The 17467-nt window shown below is 57.6% G+C and overlaps 1 protein-coding gene across 14 annotated transcripts in view; it reads right to left on the bottom strand.

Annotated features, from left to right (window-relative positions):
- The window catches only part of TNS1 (tensin 1), a 64452-nt gene that overhangs the window by 11954 nt on the left and 35031 nt on the right, over nt 1-17467 (bottom strand). For 5 of the 14 annotated variants that reach the window (XM_069861336.1, XM_069861338.1, XM_069861344.1 and 2 more), the window contains 6 exons: nt 10216-11913; nt 7761-7841; nt 3898-4076; nt 3488-3626; nt 998-1090; nt 51-86 (listed from right to left, as the gene is read on the bottom strand). In XM_069861336.1, coding sequence (XP_069717437.1) covers nt 51-86; nt 998-1090; nt 3488-3626; nt 3898-4076; nt 7761-7841; nt 10216-11913 — 2226 coding nt within the window. The remainder of the gene's footprint in view (nt 1-50; nt 87-997; nt 1091-3487; nt 3627-3897; nt 4077-7760; nt 7842-10215; nt 11914-17467) is intronic. The other 9 variants (XM_069861339.1, XM_069861337.1, XM_069861342.1 and 6 more) reach the window with 9 other exon arrangements.

Here is a 17467-nt window from a genome sequence, read left to right as displayed (position 1 = left end):
ATGGGAATGAGCAAGGAGGAGAGAGATAGAGAAAGAAAAGCCTTTCTTACCTTCTTCAGAGCCACTGCCCACCTCCCCTTCTTGGTCTGAGAGGTTGCAGGGCAGGGGAGTGACAGGAATGGGGACAGAAGAAGAAGGAGCAAGACAGAAACAAAGAGAAATCCAGGTTAAGCAGCTTTGCCTTACGCAGGCAGGGACACACAGAGTGCAAAGAAGAGCCCCACGCATCTGTGACACTGCACCCCAAACTGGGACCCTGGCCTTGAACACACCCAGGGTCCACCTGGGCATCCCAGAGGTGATGTCTAAACCCCAAGAGGCTGATTTCAGGTGGGGAAGAGGAAACAGTGGCGAGCCACCATGAAGGGCTGCTCCAGGAAACCGAGCAAGCACCAGAAATGCATCAGCTCGCCCTTAGAGGCAGAATGAGAAGGGTCTTGCTATGTGGATCAGCCAAGCCATTCCCCCAGGCTCAGCTGGGTATCCCAGAGGTTACACTCAGCCCTGACATGGCTCAGGAAGGGGCCCTGGATGCTGGAGAGAGGCAAGGTCTGGCTTGGCTGGCTGCTCTGAGACATACCCCCGGAACAGCAGGGCCTTTGCATCCAGGGACCACTCTCCGGGATGGAGAGGGCTCTGGATACTGTCCTGGCTGACAGGCTCAGCTCAAGGACAGCAAATCCTCTCCAGCTGTGCTGGGGAGGAGAAGGGAAGGAGGCAGGGAGGGAAAAGCATGGGGGTTGGGAGGAGGTAGCACCCTGGGGCTTTCCAGCCTCTGCTACCAGAAACCCCACAGGGCTTAAGCTCCCCAGGGCAGCACCAATATCTCCCCACCCTCACACAGTCCCAGAGTACCCACAGGAGATGACAAGGACCCCAAGGCCACCTGGCCCCAAGAAGGAGGCAGAAGGGCCATCTCCAGCCAGGCGACACTTCCAGGGCATCCTCATGGACGCCCAGCCCAAAAACCACCTGCAGCCCCTCGGCCCACACTCACCTCCCACTGGGTGCAGCAGGATCTCGGCCGGGTTGTGGGGTTTCAGCCCGAGCGCTGAGAGTGGGGTCTTGGCCAAGCCAGGGGGAGATCGCACTGTCATCACAGGGGGAAACACGAGTGTTAATGGAAGGGTGGGAGGTGAAGCTTCAGAAAGGCTGGAGCTCTGGCTGCCCAGGTGTTTAGAGCCCTGGTGACCCATCCCACCCACCAGCTGCAATCAGGGGCTTCTGAAAAAAGGAGATGCCCTTGTGTAAAGCACCGCTCTGGGGAAGAGCACTGACCACCCATTCGGGGATGTGCACAGGGCAGAAGGAGCCTGGGAACAAGCAGTCTGCCCCATCACACAGCTGGCAAGACAGAGAAAGGTGGGAATTCCCACCAGGATGGCCCATCTCCCAGCAGCATTCCCACAAGGGAATGGTCCCACCATGGGCATGAAGCCTCTTTCACTGCCCCTGTGCAAACTGTTGCATCCCCAACCCAGTGCTCCAAAACCTTAACTCCTCTCTGCCAACCCCTATGTCTGACTGAGCTGGGACCGGGCTGCCCCCGAGCAGCTCATCACCCCATGAAAAGGGCAGCGAGACAGCCAAAACTTCCCCCACCCTCCAGATCAGCTCAACGAGTGGGTTAGGATGTTCACATAAAGCATGTTCCCTGAGGGGTGGCAGTGTAGGCATGAGGTCTGCACCCCTGTGTCCATACATACATACCAGGAGGAGCTGTGTATGTATGTATAGCTATAGCACGGATGCACCAGCAGTGCGGGGCAGCAGGGCTTCACAGGGCAGAACAGATTCCCCTGAGGCGACTGTGCCTCCTCTCACCTCCTGCCCACTGGGTCTGATCCATCTTTCTGATACTGCATCTCCCTGGGGGAGACTTCCAGGTCTCATCCTCAGCAAGAGGGACTGGAAGGCACATCCCTCCATCAGCATTGGAACATCCCTGACGGGTCCGAGGGCACAGGACCCGCAGCGAGGCCGGGAAGCGGCGGGTGGTGGGAGCTCTGGAGGAAAGCCAGCCCCTCGCCCAAAGGCCAGTTTCCCCCCCGGCAGCCTGAGTCTGGAGCAGCTGAGCAGCCAAGCCCCTGGGAAACCAAGAGGGCAGCACCTTCCCCAACGAGTGTCAGGTTTCCCCAGATCTGGTCGGCCACAAGCCGCAAAGTCAGCTCACGCCTCCATTGGCTGACAAGTAAGCGGCAGGGTCCTCCCGGGGCCAGGAAATCCCCTGGGACTGCCGTCTCCCCACGGAGAGGAATCACTCCTGCACCCTCTCCGGGAGGCCACTCTGGCAAAGCCTGCAACCTGCAGCTTCAAACTTCCCAGGCCTCCCCAGCTGGTGTTGGATGAGAAGCGCTGCCTCAGGGCCACCTCTGCAACCAGGCTTTTTCCCATCACCTCTGCGAGTGACTCATCCCCGCAAACAAACCACTGTTCCACTGCCAAGAGGCTGCTGCCCCAGGGCCACACTCTCGGGGGTCCCCCAGAACAACTATTTCCGAGCTGCCAAATGCCCTGGGAATGCTCCCACACTCCAGTCGCTGCATACCACAAGACAGGGCTCAGTTGCCAGTGGGTTACAGAGGAGGCACAGCAGCAGCGCAGAAGGATGGGCTGAGCTATGGGGGGCAGTCAGCCCCAATGCAACCAGGACGTGGCATCAGAGGGGGCTGCACCCAGCCTGAACATCCCCAGCCCCAGAGCATCCCTTAGTATCCAGCCTACAGAAGTGGTTTTCAGGAGGTAAAGGAGGGGCTGCCGTCTTTTTGATGGGTTTCCCAGTTGACTGGCTGCTCCTTTGCTCTGGTCCAGCTAGAGCTGTGTTGTGCCAATGTTGAGGCTGCTCATCGGGGTTCATCACTCAAGCTGGTCACACAAACCTGGTCCACTCAAACCCACCATGACTCTACAGTCGGGGTTAGTCAGAAAGGAGGCATGCCACACCAAAAGAGCAGAGACAGGCTGCATGCAAAGGGCTGGCGTCTCCCAGTCTTTTCCCCCTTCTGCCCTGGAAAGAGTGAGCAAGAAGAGGCACAGCGTGCAAGGGTCTGCCCCAAGACTCCTCCTGGCTTTCAAATCCCTCCTGCCTCCTCCACACTTGACTGTTACCGCAGCCCCACTGCCTGTCTTGCCATGCAGGTAGGAAAGATGGGGAGGTGCAGGACCAGGACAGGGAGAAAGCAAGCTGTCTTTCAGACCCTGCCTCTCTCCTTATCCTGCCTTGGGATCCCATCCAAGAAAGACCCCAGTGAGCTGAGGGTTGGAAAAAGCAAACAGGAAGGTGCCGAGCATTGGATGCTGATGGCAGTGGGATGTTGATGGCAGCGTGGAGTGGTGGGACGCAAAGGAGGAAGGAAGATGGAGAGGAGGAGTGGTTAACATTGATGGTGGGTGTCTGGAGCCCAGAGCTGTCTGACACTTGGTAAATTTCTGGCTTGCCGAGAGCCACCCACTGAGCCCCTCCACCTCCCGGAGTCGCAGCACTTACAGGGGTCGGAGTAAGGGGTTTGTGGTGAGACGGGGAAGGCTGGGGTTGGGGGAGAAATCTCACCGCCGCCAGAGGGTGGGCTGGTAGGGGAGGCACCCTCCATCTCTTCGAAGGCTTCCTTGTAGCTGTGGAGGTGAGGCTGGGGGAGAGCAGGAGAAAAGGTCAGTCCCATCCGTATGATGGGCACAAACCTCCAGGACACCCCAATGAGGGAGCAGAGAGGGCAAACGGAAGGTTTCCACCTCCTCCCTGCCAACCATCACCACCACCACCAAAAGCATAATTGACCCCCCAGCCCTCTGGGATGCCACAGATGCTAAAAGTCCCATACCCTGCTCCAAGCCTTCTCACTCTCTGGAGGCAGCTGCATCCCACCAGGCACCCCAGAACCCCACTGAGCCCCAGCACACCTCTTTGGGCCTCCCTCCAGGGTTGGCTGCAATGGTGCTGACCACCTCAGGTGAGAGGACGGTGGGACTGCGAGGAGAGCTGGGCTCTGGTGAGCTCTTCTCATAGTGGCTGTCGCTGGGGGTCCGCTTGCGGGCAGGGACGATGCTCTCCTCTGGGGGCTTCTCCCGGGACTGCACCCCTGTGGGGCAAGCACAGGGTGGGAGGTGGGTGAGGAGGTACCAGCTAAGATAGCGATCATCCAGGGCTGATCCAAGAGGCCTTTCTGAGGCCATGTGCTGCAGAGGAGGCCATGTGCTGCAGAGGAGGCCTCTGCACAGTGGAGGTGGCAGCTTCAGCACTCACCCGGATCTAACCCCTGGACCAGCATGCTCAGTTCTGAGCTGGAGCAAATATACCCTACAGCACTGGCTCTGGGCCAAGCAAAAAAGCAAGGCAGGGCTGTGGCTAGATCGCTGCATTAGCCCTCCCAGGCACCTGAAGTCTTGGGCTCGGGGACAGGATCCCCTAGCAGTGGGTGTGAGGGGCACAAGCATCCTGCAAGCAGCCCTGCTGACCCAGCCCCACAGAGGTCAGGAAGACTGGAACCTCCTGACAGCATTACGGTGGGGAAGGGCTGAATCCCTCAGCACCAGGGCAGATGCATTTGGCAGCATCCCCGCTCCAACAGTCTGATGCAGCTTCAACCAGCCTGGTTTTGTGAGTCTCCAAGGCAGAGGGAGCACGAGGGCAGCAGGAAGGACTCCAACAGAAGGATGGGGCAGGGAACTCCAACTCCAACAAATCACTGCCGACCCCCAGCACAAAGTCTTCATAAAAGGGGAGATGAACCTCTCTATCTTCCCCAAAACTCCTTCTCAGATTCCAGCGCCGCAAGCCACAGGGGCCCACAGCCTGAGGCAGCACCAAGGGGCTCTGAGATCCCAGGGAAAAGGAAGGGAGCAAGCGAGTCACCACTGGAGAATGTGTTTCTCTGGGCTGTCAGGGTCTGGTAGATCACACTGGCAATCCTCACAGGCTGGCCTAGGAACAGGGATGAAGCCAGTACAGGGCCTGGGGGGGCTGGGATGAAGGGTGTGACCCCAACTCATCCAAACACACTGCACCGTCTTGCCTGACAAAGAGAGTAATGATGAAGAGGCTTAGGGATGATGGTGCTGAGCTCAGTGCAAGGAAACCATGCAGAGCATCACGGGTATAGCTCAGAGCCCCTCGGGACTCCCACTCCTCCCCAGGACCCACATGGCAGTGGGGTGACCCCAGTCTCAGCCCCACTAGCAGAGGTAACAGCACCATTCCCTCCGCCTTTGCCACAGACACAGGGAGTGCTCACAATCCCCAGGGCCCAGCACATCGGGTGCTGTGGGGTGGGAGTGGGGAGTGTAGGGATGGAAGAGAAAAAGGAAAACAAAACGAAAAAAAAGAAAAAAGAGTCCAGCATCACGCTCCAGGAAATGCACTTTTCAAACACCAACTCGTTTCCCACGAGCTGCCGGAGGAAAACCAGCCATCAGCTGCTTCCCCTCGCTCCCGGGGGCTCCATGCGGGACCCATGCCTCGCACCCACTGGGACCCATGCCTCGCGCCTGCTATTCTCCCCTCTTCTCCACTCCGGCACCCGCACCGGAGCTTTCCCAACCCCGTGGAAAAGGCTGGGAGCGTGGGAGGGAAGGAGGTGGCCTGGGTGCATTTCTAAATAATCAGCCCAGTGAATGGCAACAACAATAAAATTGCAGCTCAGGGGGAGAGGCGGCCGGGCTGCAAGGCGGGGGACGTGAGCCAACGGGGCTGGCTCCAGCCGCGGAGGCGGCCTGGAAAATTCCACTAAGAGCGACTTTGAAACACAACTCTCTCCGATCCCTTCTGCAGGTGCTCGCCGGCACTGGGGACAGCCATTAAAAAAGCCCATGGAAAGGACAGGGGGACAGAGAGGGTCTCTGGGAAGCTGATCTGCAGGTGCGGTGGCCGAGGGGCAGCATTGTATAGGGCCACCCTGTATCTTTTTCCCTGCTCCTCATTTTAAGGGAATGAAGCCCTGAATTGAAAGAATAGGGAGGAACAAAAAGGAGGGAGGGGTGGAAATAATGGAAATCCCCTGTATTTTCTTTTCTCCCCTCTGCTTTAGCCCGGTGTCCTGCGTGCTGCGAGAACATCACCAGCAGCGTCCCTTGGCCCATCCTAAAGTGAGCTGCAGAGACTGAGTGCTGGAGGGAGACACGGGCTGGCTTCTCAAGCAATAGAAGCGTGCATTTTTCATTTGGGAAAGCACAAACAGCACCTCACCCGAGCCTGCATGTCAATGCATATCACACCTCTGCAGTATGGAACCCCCCTGCTCCATCACTCGGCCACCGGCTGCTGAATCTGGCCTGTCAGGATACCCGGGAGCTCACCAGGCTTTGGCTGCTCCAACTCCCCAGACATGGAAAGCAGCCGGGGCCACAAGGAGGGGAGGGAGGAGAGGGGGAAAAAGGGACTCATTGTTCAGAAGCCGAGAGTGGGAAACTTCAGGGACTGCCCGGAGCAAAGCCTGGAGGAAACCCAGGCTCTGAGCACGGCTCCCTCGACCCCCCGGGTGATTTATGGGCTGGAAACTACACTTGAAAAACAAACTCTCCTTTCCCCTGCTTGCTCTGCGCCCTCGGCAGAGGTAGAGCCTCCCTTAGCCATGGCCCCGCCACCAGCTCCCCAAGGACATCCTGCCCAGCTGCAAGAGTTGGGGTTCCCCATTTGAAAGGGGAAACAGCAGCCAGCACCTCGCTCCTCACCCTTGCTCCCATCACCTCTAGCACCGTCACCCTTCCTGCTGTGCCCTCCTGCTGTCCCTTTAACTCTAACCTGGCAGCAACCCTTTCCCAGCAAAGTCCTGCCTTTGGACTAAATACAGCTCTAGAGCTGGGGGAGGGCAGAAGCACAACAGCCACAGGAGGAGGAAATAAGGGGTATTTAAACCAAGGTGGTTTTGCTGCTGGGGAACCAGGTTTCTGGGCCAAACCAGGAGGCAGCTGCTTTTTGAGCACAAGATGCTGGATCTACTGCCAGTCAAGAGCTTGGCAATGCCCCCTGAGTGGAGGGAGAGGGCAAAGCAGCACCCCATGGCCCTCAAGATGTGGCATCCAGCAGTTACAGCCAAATGGGTACACACAATGCCCAGAGAAAAGAAAGATGCAAACTCACTCCCTGCCTGCAGGAGGAAGAGCAGCAGACATTTTACTCTCTCTCCCAGAGTCCAACTCGCCCTGTCCCATCAGGTACAGATAAGTCTACTGCTCCTCTCCTCCCCAGGTACTTCATTGATGTTTCACCTCAAAACGAGTACAGCCAGGGGCCCTCCCTTGCACACCCCAGCTGCAGATGGACCCCTAAAGAAACCCTTGGACCGAGGCAGGCGAGACCCTGCCTGGCCAGGAGCTGGCTGAATCAGGAGGTCTGCAGAGCTGCATCCCAGCCCTTGTCTCCCCGAGGGATGAGCCACAGCCAGGGCAGAGCTCTGAGGGGTTGGAACGCGGGTCCAGATCCAGTCCAGAAACAAAACCCCAACAAAGAGAAGTGCCAGCCTTGCATGAGATGCAAAACCAAGCATGGGCAGGGGAGTCTATATCCAGGGTAAGGGGCTCCACCATCACCACATGAGGTCAAGGGGAGCTCTGAGAATTGCTTTACTGAGAAAAGGGATTAAGCTTGCACAGGAAAGGTCTCCTGAGCCTCTGTCCACACCACATCCATGCAACACACAGAGCACTCAGCATGCAGGAACAGGGGAAGAAGGAGGGACGGGAAGAAAGGAGGGAGGAGAGAGATGGAAGAAGAAGGATGGATGGGGAAGGATGGAAGACAAGGAAGGAGGGAGGTGGAATGAACGAACCGGAGAAGGACCGTTGCTGGTTCAGAGGAGGACGGGGGGCTTTGGTGCTCTTGTTGAGTTCCCTGAGCTTGGCGTTGTACTCTGCCAGCATACCATGACAGGGGGTGCAAGGAGGGTGGGAGGTCACAGAGAAAAGACATAGTCACCCAAGGAGAGAGGAAAGGGCAGACAGGACAAATGTCACAAGATACAATAGGGAGAGAGAGAGAGAAAACAAGAAAAAATATTAGTCAGGCTCCAACAGATGAGCCTAACGTCACTTGGAGTCCAAGAGAGTTCAGACTCTACCCACTTCGAGCTGCTTTCCAATCACCCCAATTGTCTGACTCCAGGCACCACTTAAACCCACATGGGAAAATCAATAGTGGCTCCCAGCCACACGTGGCCTTGTACAATGCCACAAATGCTCCATCAGTGTCCCCTTCGGGATGGCACCATGCAAATCCCCTCCATCATGGGATACCTGGGGCTGGGAAGAGAAGGGATGACCCCAGATGCCACACTGGGAGATGATGGGGACTGAAGAACAGCAGGACCAGGTCCTCTCTGCAGAAAGGCATCGGGGATGCTAGTGCTGCATCATCCCATCTCTTCGCTTCCATGACCAGCAGGAACAGAAGTGCTCCCCCTCTGAGCACAGAGGAGGTGTGAGATGTTCCTCATTGCTGTGCCACGACACACAGGCAATTTATAGCAGCAGGGAATGTAAACAAACCCATCCATGCTCCACTGTCCCCATCAGCCGTCCCCTCCCGGCACTGGCTGTGGGACACCTCGTTCCTGCCGGAGGTCAGGCCGCCCACCCCCACTGTCCTTGCCTCAGCATAGACGGCCAGGCTCCAGCGGGGACAGGTGGCCATGGGCTAGGGACTGTCCCTGGGATGCCTCTCCTCCCCAGAAAGCTCAGTGGCTGCAGGGGGATGAGAGTGACCCCAGCCCAACCTTGAGGATCTGATCGCAAGTTTGGGGGGGATTGGATTTTTTGGTAGACACCACCAAACATCCATTTCCCAACCACTGCAATTCTGTTCCTTCTTTCCCGAGGCTCTCCTCTTTTTCACCCCATTTTTTCTCTTCCATAGTTGCAAGGGAATCTGCTCCTTATAGTATTCAATTCAGACATATAATGTGGTTTGGGCATCCATGTGTCCTGGCTCCCTTTGTGTATCTGGCCTGGATCACTGAAGGCCGATGTGGATTGATACAACTGCCCCCAACATCTCTGCACCCCCGTCCATGTCCCACTCCCCATCGCTGGCACCCCTCCTGCCCCCACCCAGCGCCACAGTGACTCAGTCCCCACGCCTGGGAAGTTGGTGCTGTTGGATTTTTCCAGTCAAGCCTTTTCCCCCCTCCCTCTAATGCCGAGCGAGTTTCTGAACTGAGCGCAGAGGTGGAAGGGATGGAACTGCCAAGCCCAAGCATCACGAGCTGGCCCCCAGCCTGGCCACAGCCCCAAACCCTTCCCAAATGTCACTCTGTAGTTCAGCAACTGCAGCTGAAGCAGCAGGGAGGGAGAGCACACATCCTGCCACAGGGCCAGAGCACCTCCTTCCCCGGAGCCTGGGACCCTCTGTGTCCTCAAAGCCCCTGAGCCAGAGCCACAGGAGTGCAGGGAGTCAGAGGACGCGGTTTCCCTCTCTGGAGCACAAAGCAAACACCTTCATCCAGCCACAGCACCAAAGCTCAGCTGCACCCAGCCTAGCATTGCACAAACGTCTCAGGCAGAGCTGGGAAATGCCTTCCCAGCCCCTGATCATTGCCCCCAAGGGCAGGTCAGCCTTCAAACCACCTGGGGCCAAGCTGGCTGGGCCACCAGGGCTGCAAGGCTATTTCCAGCCTGCCCCTTGGCCCCCAACTCCAGCAGCACCCTGGCTGCCCAGGAAGGAGGCCCAAGCACCAAGCCCAGCATGCTGAGGGGAAAGCAGGGGTTGACATCAGGGAAGAGCTCAGCTGCACTGAACACAAGGCAAGTGCTCTGCTGAGACCTTACATCAGCCCTTACTCTCCAGGCAGGGAAAGCATCATGTCCAAGGTGGGGTCCAGGCAGAATACCCTCAGCCAGAGCTGAAAACATCTTCCCAAACTGGGCTATACTCTCCCTAAAAGGGAGCCAGTGAGTGGCCCTGCCACAGTGGACAGACCAGTTCCATATCCCAAAGGGGTGTGGATGGGGGAGCTGACCCCCTTGGCCACCCCTTCTCTCCACCTCTGGGTGATGGTGCTGCAGATGGCGAGCTGTAAGAGGGGGTCTCAGCAAAGGAAAGCAGCACTGGCTGCCCCCCAGCCCAGTGTGCCCCCACAGTGGGTGTCTCAGTCCCAAGCCCTTATCCAGAACAGACAAGGAGTCGCCACATCTCCCATCCCTGGCTCCACCATGCATGCCACCCCCACAGGCTCTGGCTTCTTGGGACATGCAGTCCTCCCATCCCCCCAAGGAATCAAAGCATCCTACCTGCCACCCTGTGGGCCACCAGGCCCTCGAGATTCAATGGCTCTTCTGCTGACCTCGACAGGTCTTCATAGCTCTCCGGTCCCTTGGGGCTCATCTGTGTTTGTGCCAGGATGGTGGGGGAAGGAGGGGAGGAGACGACGAGCTGCTGAGACCCCACAGGGCTGTAGGAAGTGCTGAGTGGGAGGATGCCCATTGGTGCTCCGGTCGGCGTATGGCTGTAGCTCCTTGGCTCCGGCACTGGTGCTGGCTGGTAGCTGTAAGGCAGGTAGGTTTCCTGGTACTCTTGCACCCTATAGTCCGGCTCCCCAGGAGAATAAGCTTTGCCCCCTGGCTCAGAGACCACAGGGCTCACAGAGGTACTGAAGGACCTTGGCTGGGCCACCTGTGGAGCTGAACGGGCATAGAGACCGGTGACAGGCTGAGCTGAGAGGGAGGAGTGCAGGGGTCCCACCGGCTTGTCCTGGCGGGAAGTGGCAGGAACACTCTGTGACTTGTGGACAGCAGGCGCAAGGTCCAGCATGAGGACATCGAGGGCTTCGATGGACTGCTCGATCTCCCGGCGGGAGGGCGCTCGGGGGAATTCAGGCATGCTGTGGCTGTGGGGGGGCACTGGCTGCAGCGGGCTGGGCTGGGGGCTGCAGCTGGAGACACTGGGACTGTGGCTTTCCACACCAACCTCCTGCAGCCTGGAAGGTGGCCGGCTCCCTCCTTGCTGCTGCCATGAATTCAAGCCCCTCTGCACAGCCTCCCTGCTGCTGGTGCTGCGAACTGGGGCCTGGGGCAGTGCCGGGTTTGTATCATACTTTGCCACGTCCACCGCGGGGAAGGACCGGGAGCGATAAGTGCCAGGGGGGTCATAGCTGTATAGGTAGGGCTGGGATCCAGGCAGTGGCTGGGACTGGAGCCAGCCTGGGGCGTGTGAGCCCGGCGGGTGTTGCGGGTAGCCAGCTAGGTGCTCCTGAGCAGATGCTGAGGGCCGTAAGGGAGGCAGCGGGTCACGGAGGTGGTGGCCAAGCAGAGTGTTCTGGTTGTTGTAGGGGTAGCCACCATTGGAGAGCGGCTCGCCATCGTACAGACCTTCCTTCATCAGCTTCTCAGCCCCGTTGCAGCTGGAGGGGCCATTGGGTAGGGAGGAGAGGCTGCCCACCCGGCGTGCCTCCTGGTAGCCAGCCTCGCTGGCAGTGGTGGTGCCATCCAAGGAGGACAGCGTGCCCAGGCTGCCCACACTGTGCCCGTCTTGGTTGGGCAGCTCATCATCCAAGATATCCGTCTCCCGCTCAGCCACCAGAGCTGCAGCGTTCCCATTGACGTGCACTTGTGCTGGCACCACATGACGCCCCGGCATGGCGGTCAGGCGTGCCGGCACGGGGCCAGGCACGTGGTTGCGCATGGGTGGTGCACTCTCCAAGCCAAAGCCAACGAGGAGACGATCCAGCTCCCGCTTCTCTTCGGGGCTCAGCACTGCCTGGCTGCTGGGTGCCCCGGGCACCCCTGGCTCATCGGTCCGGTCAGTCTTGGTGGATGCGGTGGAGTTGCCTGAATCACTGCTCACTGACAGCGTGTACTCAACGTGGTTAGGTGCTGCCGAGAGTGGGAGACGAGTGGTGTTGACGGCACCGGTGCTGCCGTGAAGGGAGTCTTTCTTCTTCACTTTTGCGTAGAGGCTCCCGTCCAGGGGCCCTTGCGTATGCCCAACCTCTGCAGGGGGAGAAACGAACACGAGACCCCAGATCAATTGCTGGCTCTGTGCACGGAGCTAATGGATCCCATTAGCCGGTGGTTTCGATCTCTTCCATGCCGCCAGAACGCTTAACGACCAGCATCGTCGTCTCCTCAGCACCCTCTGCAATCCCACAGGTGCCACCATGCAGACACTGGAGCCAGATTCCCCCCATCATCGTGCCCCGACGGCCCCCAGCTCTGCACACCATCCTGCCCTGCCCTGCAAGCACCGCCTGCTCTTCTGGGATTTACCAAATAACCCACTCCACCCCTGATTCCAGGCATCATTCTTGGCAATTCCTCTCCATGGCTGGCTAGGGCCAGGGATGCCCACACAGTCAGCCGTCACTTCACCACGTCCCTGCTGCTCTGCAGGGCTCAGTCAGCCCCCAAAGGGCCACATAGCACTTGGAAGGCGAAGGGGGCAGGTGGGAGAGATGCACCACAAGCTGTGGGAGGACAGGTACAGGCAACCAGGATCTGGCTTTGTAACTCTGCATATATCGAGCTGGATGGAGGTACTCAGCTCACGGGTGAAGGACAGATGAACCATAGACCCATCTTCCCCCACCCCACCCACTCTCCTCCCAGAAGATGCACGGATCCAGCCAGCTGTCCCTCCTTGACATTTTCTTCCCTGTCTACAAGCAGGCTCCCACCTTTCCCCCTTCCTCTCTCAGGCTGGGCAGATTTGCCCCAGATCTTTCCTCGCAGATGGACACTGCCCTGAAGCACCCTCATAGGCAGCACCTCTGCCCAGCCCTGAACATACAGGATCTCCTCCTCGGGGAGGTATTGACTGGTCCAAACCCACGATCAGAGGGCAGTGCAAGTAGCTGGCATTGCTCCACCGCCCCAAAGGGCTCAGGGCACTCAGGATACGGCAGCATCACCACTGGCAACCTTGCACCCCAGCTCTCAGCTTCCCAGCTCCCACCATCCCCGGCAGCCCCAACATCACAACCAGCTGCACTCTTTAAACTGTTCAAAATGGGACATCCAGATTTTGGGAGTATAAAGGGACCCCAACCACTGAGACAGAAATGGGGATGGTCCCCAAGCTCTGTGTGTGTGTGTGTGTATCCCCGCAGAGCACACGCAGGACTAACCGGGCTGAAGACTCCTGTTTTTCCAGCTCCTCACCAAGGTTTCCTGGAAGGGCCTTTGAGCAGTGTTAAACACTTTCTTTTGGAGGAAAAAATTACTCTCCCCTGGCGAGGGGCCAAGTGGCTGACTCAGGGACGGAAGATGGCCCTAACGCGATAGTGTGAAATCAGAGCGCTCCTATCTGTGAGCAAAACACTTCCGAAAGCCAGCTCTGAGCTGGGGACAGTTTAACCAGTCTCACGCCGCTGCGCCCACGTCCCAACTGCTCCTGCACCACTGACTCCCCTCGCTGTAAAACAGAGGGGGGTAACAGCACCAACCACAAGTCCTACCAAGTCAGAGCCCCCTCCTCACAGTTGATTTTCCATTCCTGAATCCCTGCCAACAGCCTTCCAGGCAGCTGAGCCCCATAGATGCCCAAGCACCAGGCAGCAAAGTCCTCTCCAGGCACTCAGTGCAGGAAAGGATAAAGATGGGAGTCCACAATTTCTCCCAGAGACTCAGAGCTCCTTCAGCCAGTGCAGCCAGGAATCAGCAGCATTTCACTCTGCAGCATCTCCCGTCTAGCGGAAAAGGGGGATAGAGGGAGGGAATCCCTTCCCATGGAGGAAGAACGGAAAATGCAGCATGTCCAGAGGCAGCATCAATGCTGAAGAGACTGAGACATCGCCTGGAGTCAGGCTGTCATCCAGCCCTCCTGTCTGGTGGCAGCAATGGATACCGGCCAGTCCTAGGAAACAGGGCAAGAGCCATAGTGGGGGCTGGGATAAATAGGGCAGGGGAATAGAAAGGAAAAGGGAATATATAAATATAAATGAAAGCACGTGTTGCCAAAGGAGAAAATAGCTGGGAAAGGCTTTAATTAGACTGTGGGCTGGGCACCACCCCAGGGCTGGAAGAAACATCTCGAAAGTGGGGTCAGAATGGGGCACAATGCAATTCATGACAGAGCCAGAAAACCCCAAGCACCCCGCCCCATCTTCCCTGGACCCTCTGGCCAGGCAGGGACATGGCGGGGAGGGGTCTAGGGGCACCCACCCCAAGAGTGGTATGGGCTTATCAAGGAAGGAAGTGGCTATGACATCTCCACCATCAGCCAGACCCTCATCCCATGGCTGCTCTGTCTCAGAATCACAGAATCACAGAATCACAGAATAACCAGGTTGGAAGAGACCCACCGGATCATCGAGTCCAACCGTTCCCATCAAACACTAAACCATATCCCTCAGCACCTCATCCACCCGTGCCTTAAACACCTCCAGGGAAGGTGACTCAACCACCTCCCTGGGCAGCCTCTGCCAATGCCCAATGACCCTTTCTGTAAAGAATTTTTTCCTAACGTCTAGCCTAAACCTCCCCTGGCGGAGCTTGAGGCCATTCCCTCTTGTCCTGTCCCCTGTCACTTGGAAGAAGAGGCCAGCACCCTCCTCTCTACAACATCCTTTCAGGTAGTTGTAGAGAGCAATGAGGTCACCCCTCAGCCTCCTCTTCTCCAGGCTAAACAACCTCAGCTCTCTCAGCCGCTCCTCATAAGGTCTGGTCTCACAACTCACTGCGCAGCCTGTCCTCATTGCTATATGGCCACTGGGCTGTGATACCAAGATCCAAATCCTGTTCTTCCTTACAGGCCCACCACCCACTGGCCATGCAACTGCTTATATGGCCATCCATCACTTGTCACCTGAGAAGGTAAATAAATTCCCCCAAAAAAGGCCAAGCAAAGGAGGGACAGGCTGCCTTAGCTGAGGCAGCCATCCCCAAAGCAGCAGGTTCTCACGTCCCCATCTGCAAAGTGTTTGCAGGTCCCAGCAAGGTCAGATTTAATTCATGAAGGTCAGAGGAGCTCCAGCGTGGCAGGCTGTGCCATCCCAGCATGGGTTGGATTTGCCCAGGACTCAGCCCCAGACACGCTCTGCTCTGGCTCTATCTGCCCCGGCTCTATAGAGGCAGCTGGGGGAAGCACTGAGCCCAGCCTGGTCCAATCTCTGCTGCCAGGATCACTGCCCCAGCAGGGCAATGCTCTGCCTTCTCCCTCACCAGCACGCTGCACCTCAGCTCAGGAGAAAAACTGGTCCAAGATACACACACTGATGGGATGGGGGGTCAGCTCACGTCCCCAAATCCCAGGCACCCGCCTCCCACCCAGTGGGGTCCACAACACAGCATTGTGCGCTAGCATAAATCCTGGCCAGGGCTCTGCACCCATGTAGAGGGCAAGGCTGGGGCAATATTGTGCCTCCTGTGGTCCTGCCCCAGCAGCAGCCCACCTGCTGCCTCCACTCCCTGCCAGGTAGAGTCCTGGCTCTAGGGCATCTCTGGAGCATTAGCCAGCAAGGAAGATCTTGGGTCCCTGAACTCTTCTTATGATCATAGAATCATAGAACCATAGAATAACCAGGTTGGAAGAGACTCACCGGATCATCGAGTCCAACCATTCCTATCAAACACTAAACCATGCCCCTTAGCACCTCGTCCACCCGTGCCTTAAACACCTCCAGGGAAGGTGACTCAACCACCTCCCTGGGCAGCCTCTGCCAGTGCCCAATGACCCTTTCTGTGAAGAATTTTTTCCTAACGTCCAGCCTAAACCTCCTCTGGCAGAGCTTGAGGCCATTTCCTCTTGTCCTGTCCCCTGTCACTTGGGAGAAGAGGCCAGCACCCTCCTCTCTACAACCTCCTTTCAGGTAGTTACTATGATGAAGCATACAGTCTGAGTCCCATGGGGAATTGCTCAGCCCTTCAGCTCTAGTTTCATCCTATGCCCAGATACGATGGAAAGAAGTAACTGCAGCTCCTAAGCAGTGGATCATCACAGCCATGAACTTCCCACCCACCCCCAGCCCTTTCCCCCATCCCATCCAGCTCAAAGAAAAGCAAAGTCAGGACTTACCAAAGGGGATGGGGAAGAAAAGATCCTAGGCGAAGAGAAGGAGCGAGTGGCAAACTCCCTTTCCTTCTCTCCTTCCAGCACCAGAGCCTTCCAGGAGAACCTGGCACAGTGGCAGCTCGAGCGGTGTCCACAGCCGGCTCCCTGTGTGTCCGTCCAGGACAGGAGCCGACAGCCCACAGCTGGCTTTGGTTGGCGTTTGTCTTTTTGGCTTTGCTTTCCCTCTCACAGAGGGAGCTATTCCCTCTCCAGCATCATGTCCCGCAGGGCCAGTGAGAGGGGTACCCTGACCGCAGCAGGGTGACGAACAGGCTTGGATACGGGTACCCCCTGGACACAGGGTGCCGGAGGGGAGGACAGAGGAAACGGAGGCTGTGGAGGCAGGAGATGAGCTGGAGGCAAGGAGGTGCGGTTGTTCTCTCCTGTGCCCCAGACCACACAGGAACAGAGGGAAGGGGAGCGGTGCAGGGAAGGCAGCTGGGGGCCGCCCAAGCCGGAGTTAACCCCAGCGAGGTGCAGGGAGGGCGAGAGCCACCGAGGGAGGACAGCAGGACACACAGCTCCTAGCTATGAATATTAACTACTTCCTCCACAGGCAGGGTTGTGCTGCATTAACTGTTTCCTAGGCACGACAGACAGACAGCTGGACAGTCTGCCCCGGACAGACCGAGTGCTGAGCATCACCCTGCTGGATGACCCCCACCAGTCTGAGACCCCAAGCCCTGCCCAGCTACTGTGTGCACACGCATCACACCTGTCCCCAAAAAGCAGCAACCCATTCAGTCTGGGGATGTACTTTTAGGCTACACGTGATGCTGTAAGCCACCCAGGACTGCAAATCCAAACGTCTTGCTGGAGATTGGAGTTTCTCCATCTTAAATAAATATAAAGCTGAAGAGAAGTGGAAACCCACTGCAGACAAGCCACCAGCCAGGCTCTCTGCCAATCCCAACCCATTTTCACACCCCTGTCACTGCTTCGCCAGCACCATGGCACAGCACGGACACATCAGCACTGGTTTCAGGATGGCATTTGCCACCCTGTCCCATGGCAGGAGGCACAGCACAGATCCTGGCCATCCATGAGCCTCCTGTAATCATATTGCTCTATCCTAGGCAAAATTCCCACTGAGATGGTGCTGATGATTCACTGGTCCAGGTGATGGAAAGACCACCCCATGTCCGGGCCCCTGCTTGACCCCATGCTCAAACCTCTACTCCTCCGTCGATCCAACATACTCAGCAAAACATGAGGCTCCCCCTACTCTCATCTCTCCAATCACGCATTTCCCACATGCCTTTACGATGACAACAGGAGGATGAGAGCAGCATTTCCAGCTGCCCCCCTGACTCACAGCCCCACTTGCTCCCAAATAGTATCACACGGCATGTCAGCATCCTCCCAAAACCTCCAAGGTTTGCTTGCCTCTCTGCCTTTATTTTTCGCTGTGACGGCGCAGTCTGTGGGAGGGCAAGCTTACAGCTCCCCTCTGCAGCCCCACATACACACACTGTAGGTTTTGACTTCAAAGATAGT

The sequence above is a fragment of the Phaenicophaeus curvirostris genome, chromosome 7, assembly GCF_032191515.1.
Source record: "Phaenicophaeus curvirostris isolate KB17595 chromosome 7, BPBGC_Pcur_1.0, whole genome shotgun sequence".
NCBI classification, from domain to species: Eukaryota; Metazoa; Chordata; class Aves; order Cuculiformes; family Cuculidae; genus Phaenicophaeus; species Phaenicophaeus curvirostris.
This window is presented reverse-complemented; position numbering and strand designations above follow the sequence as displayed.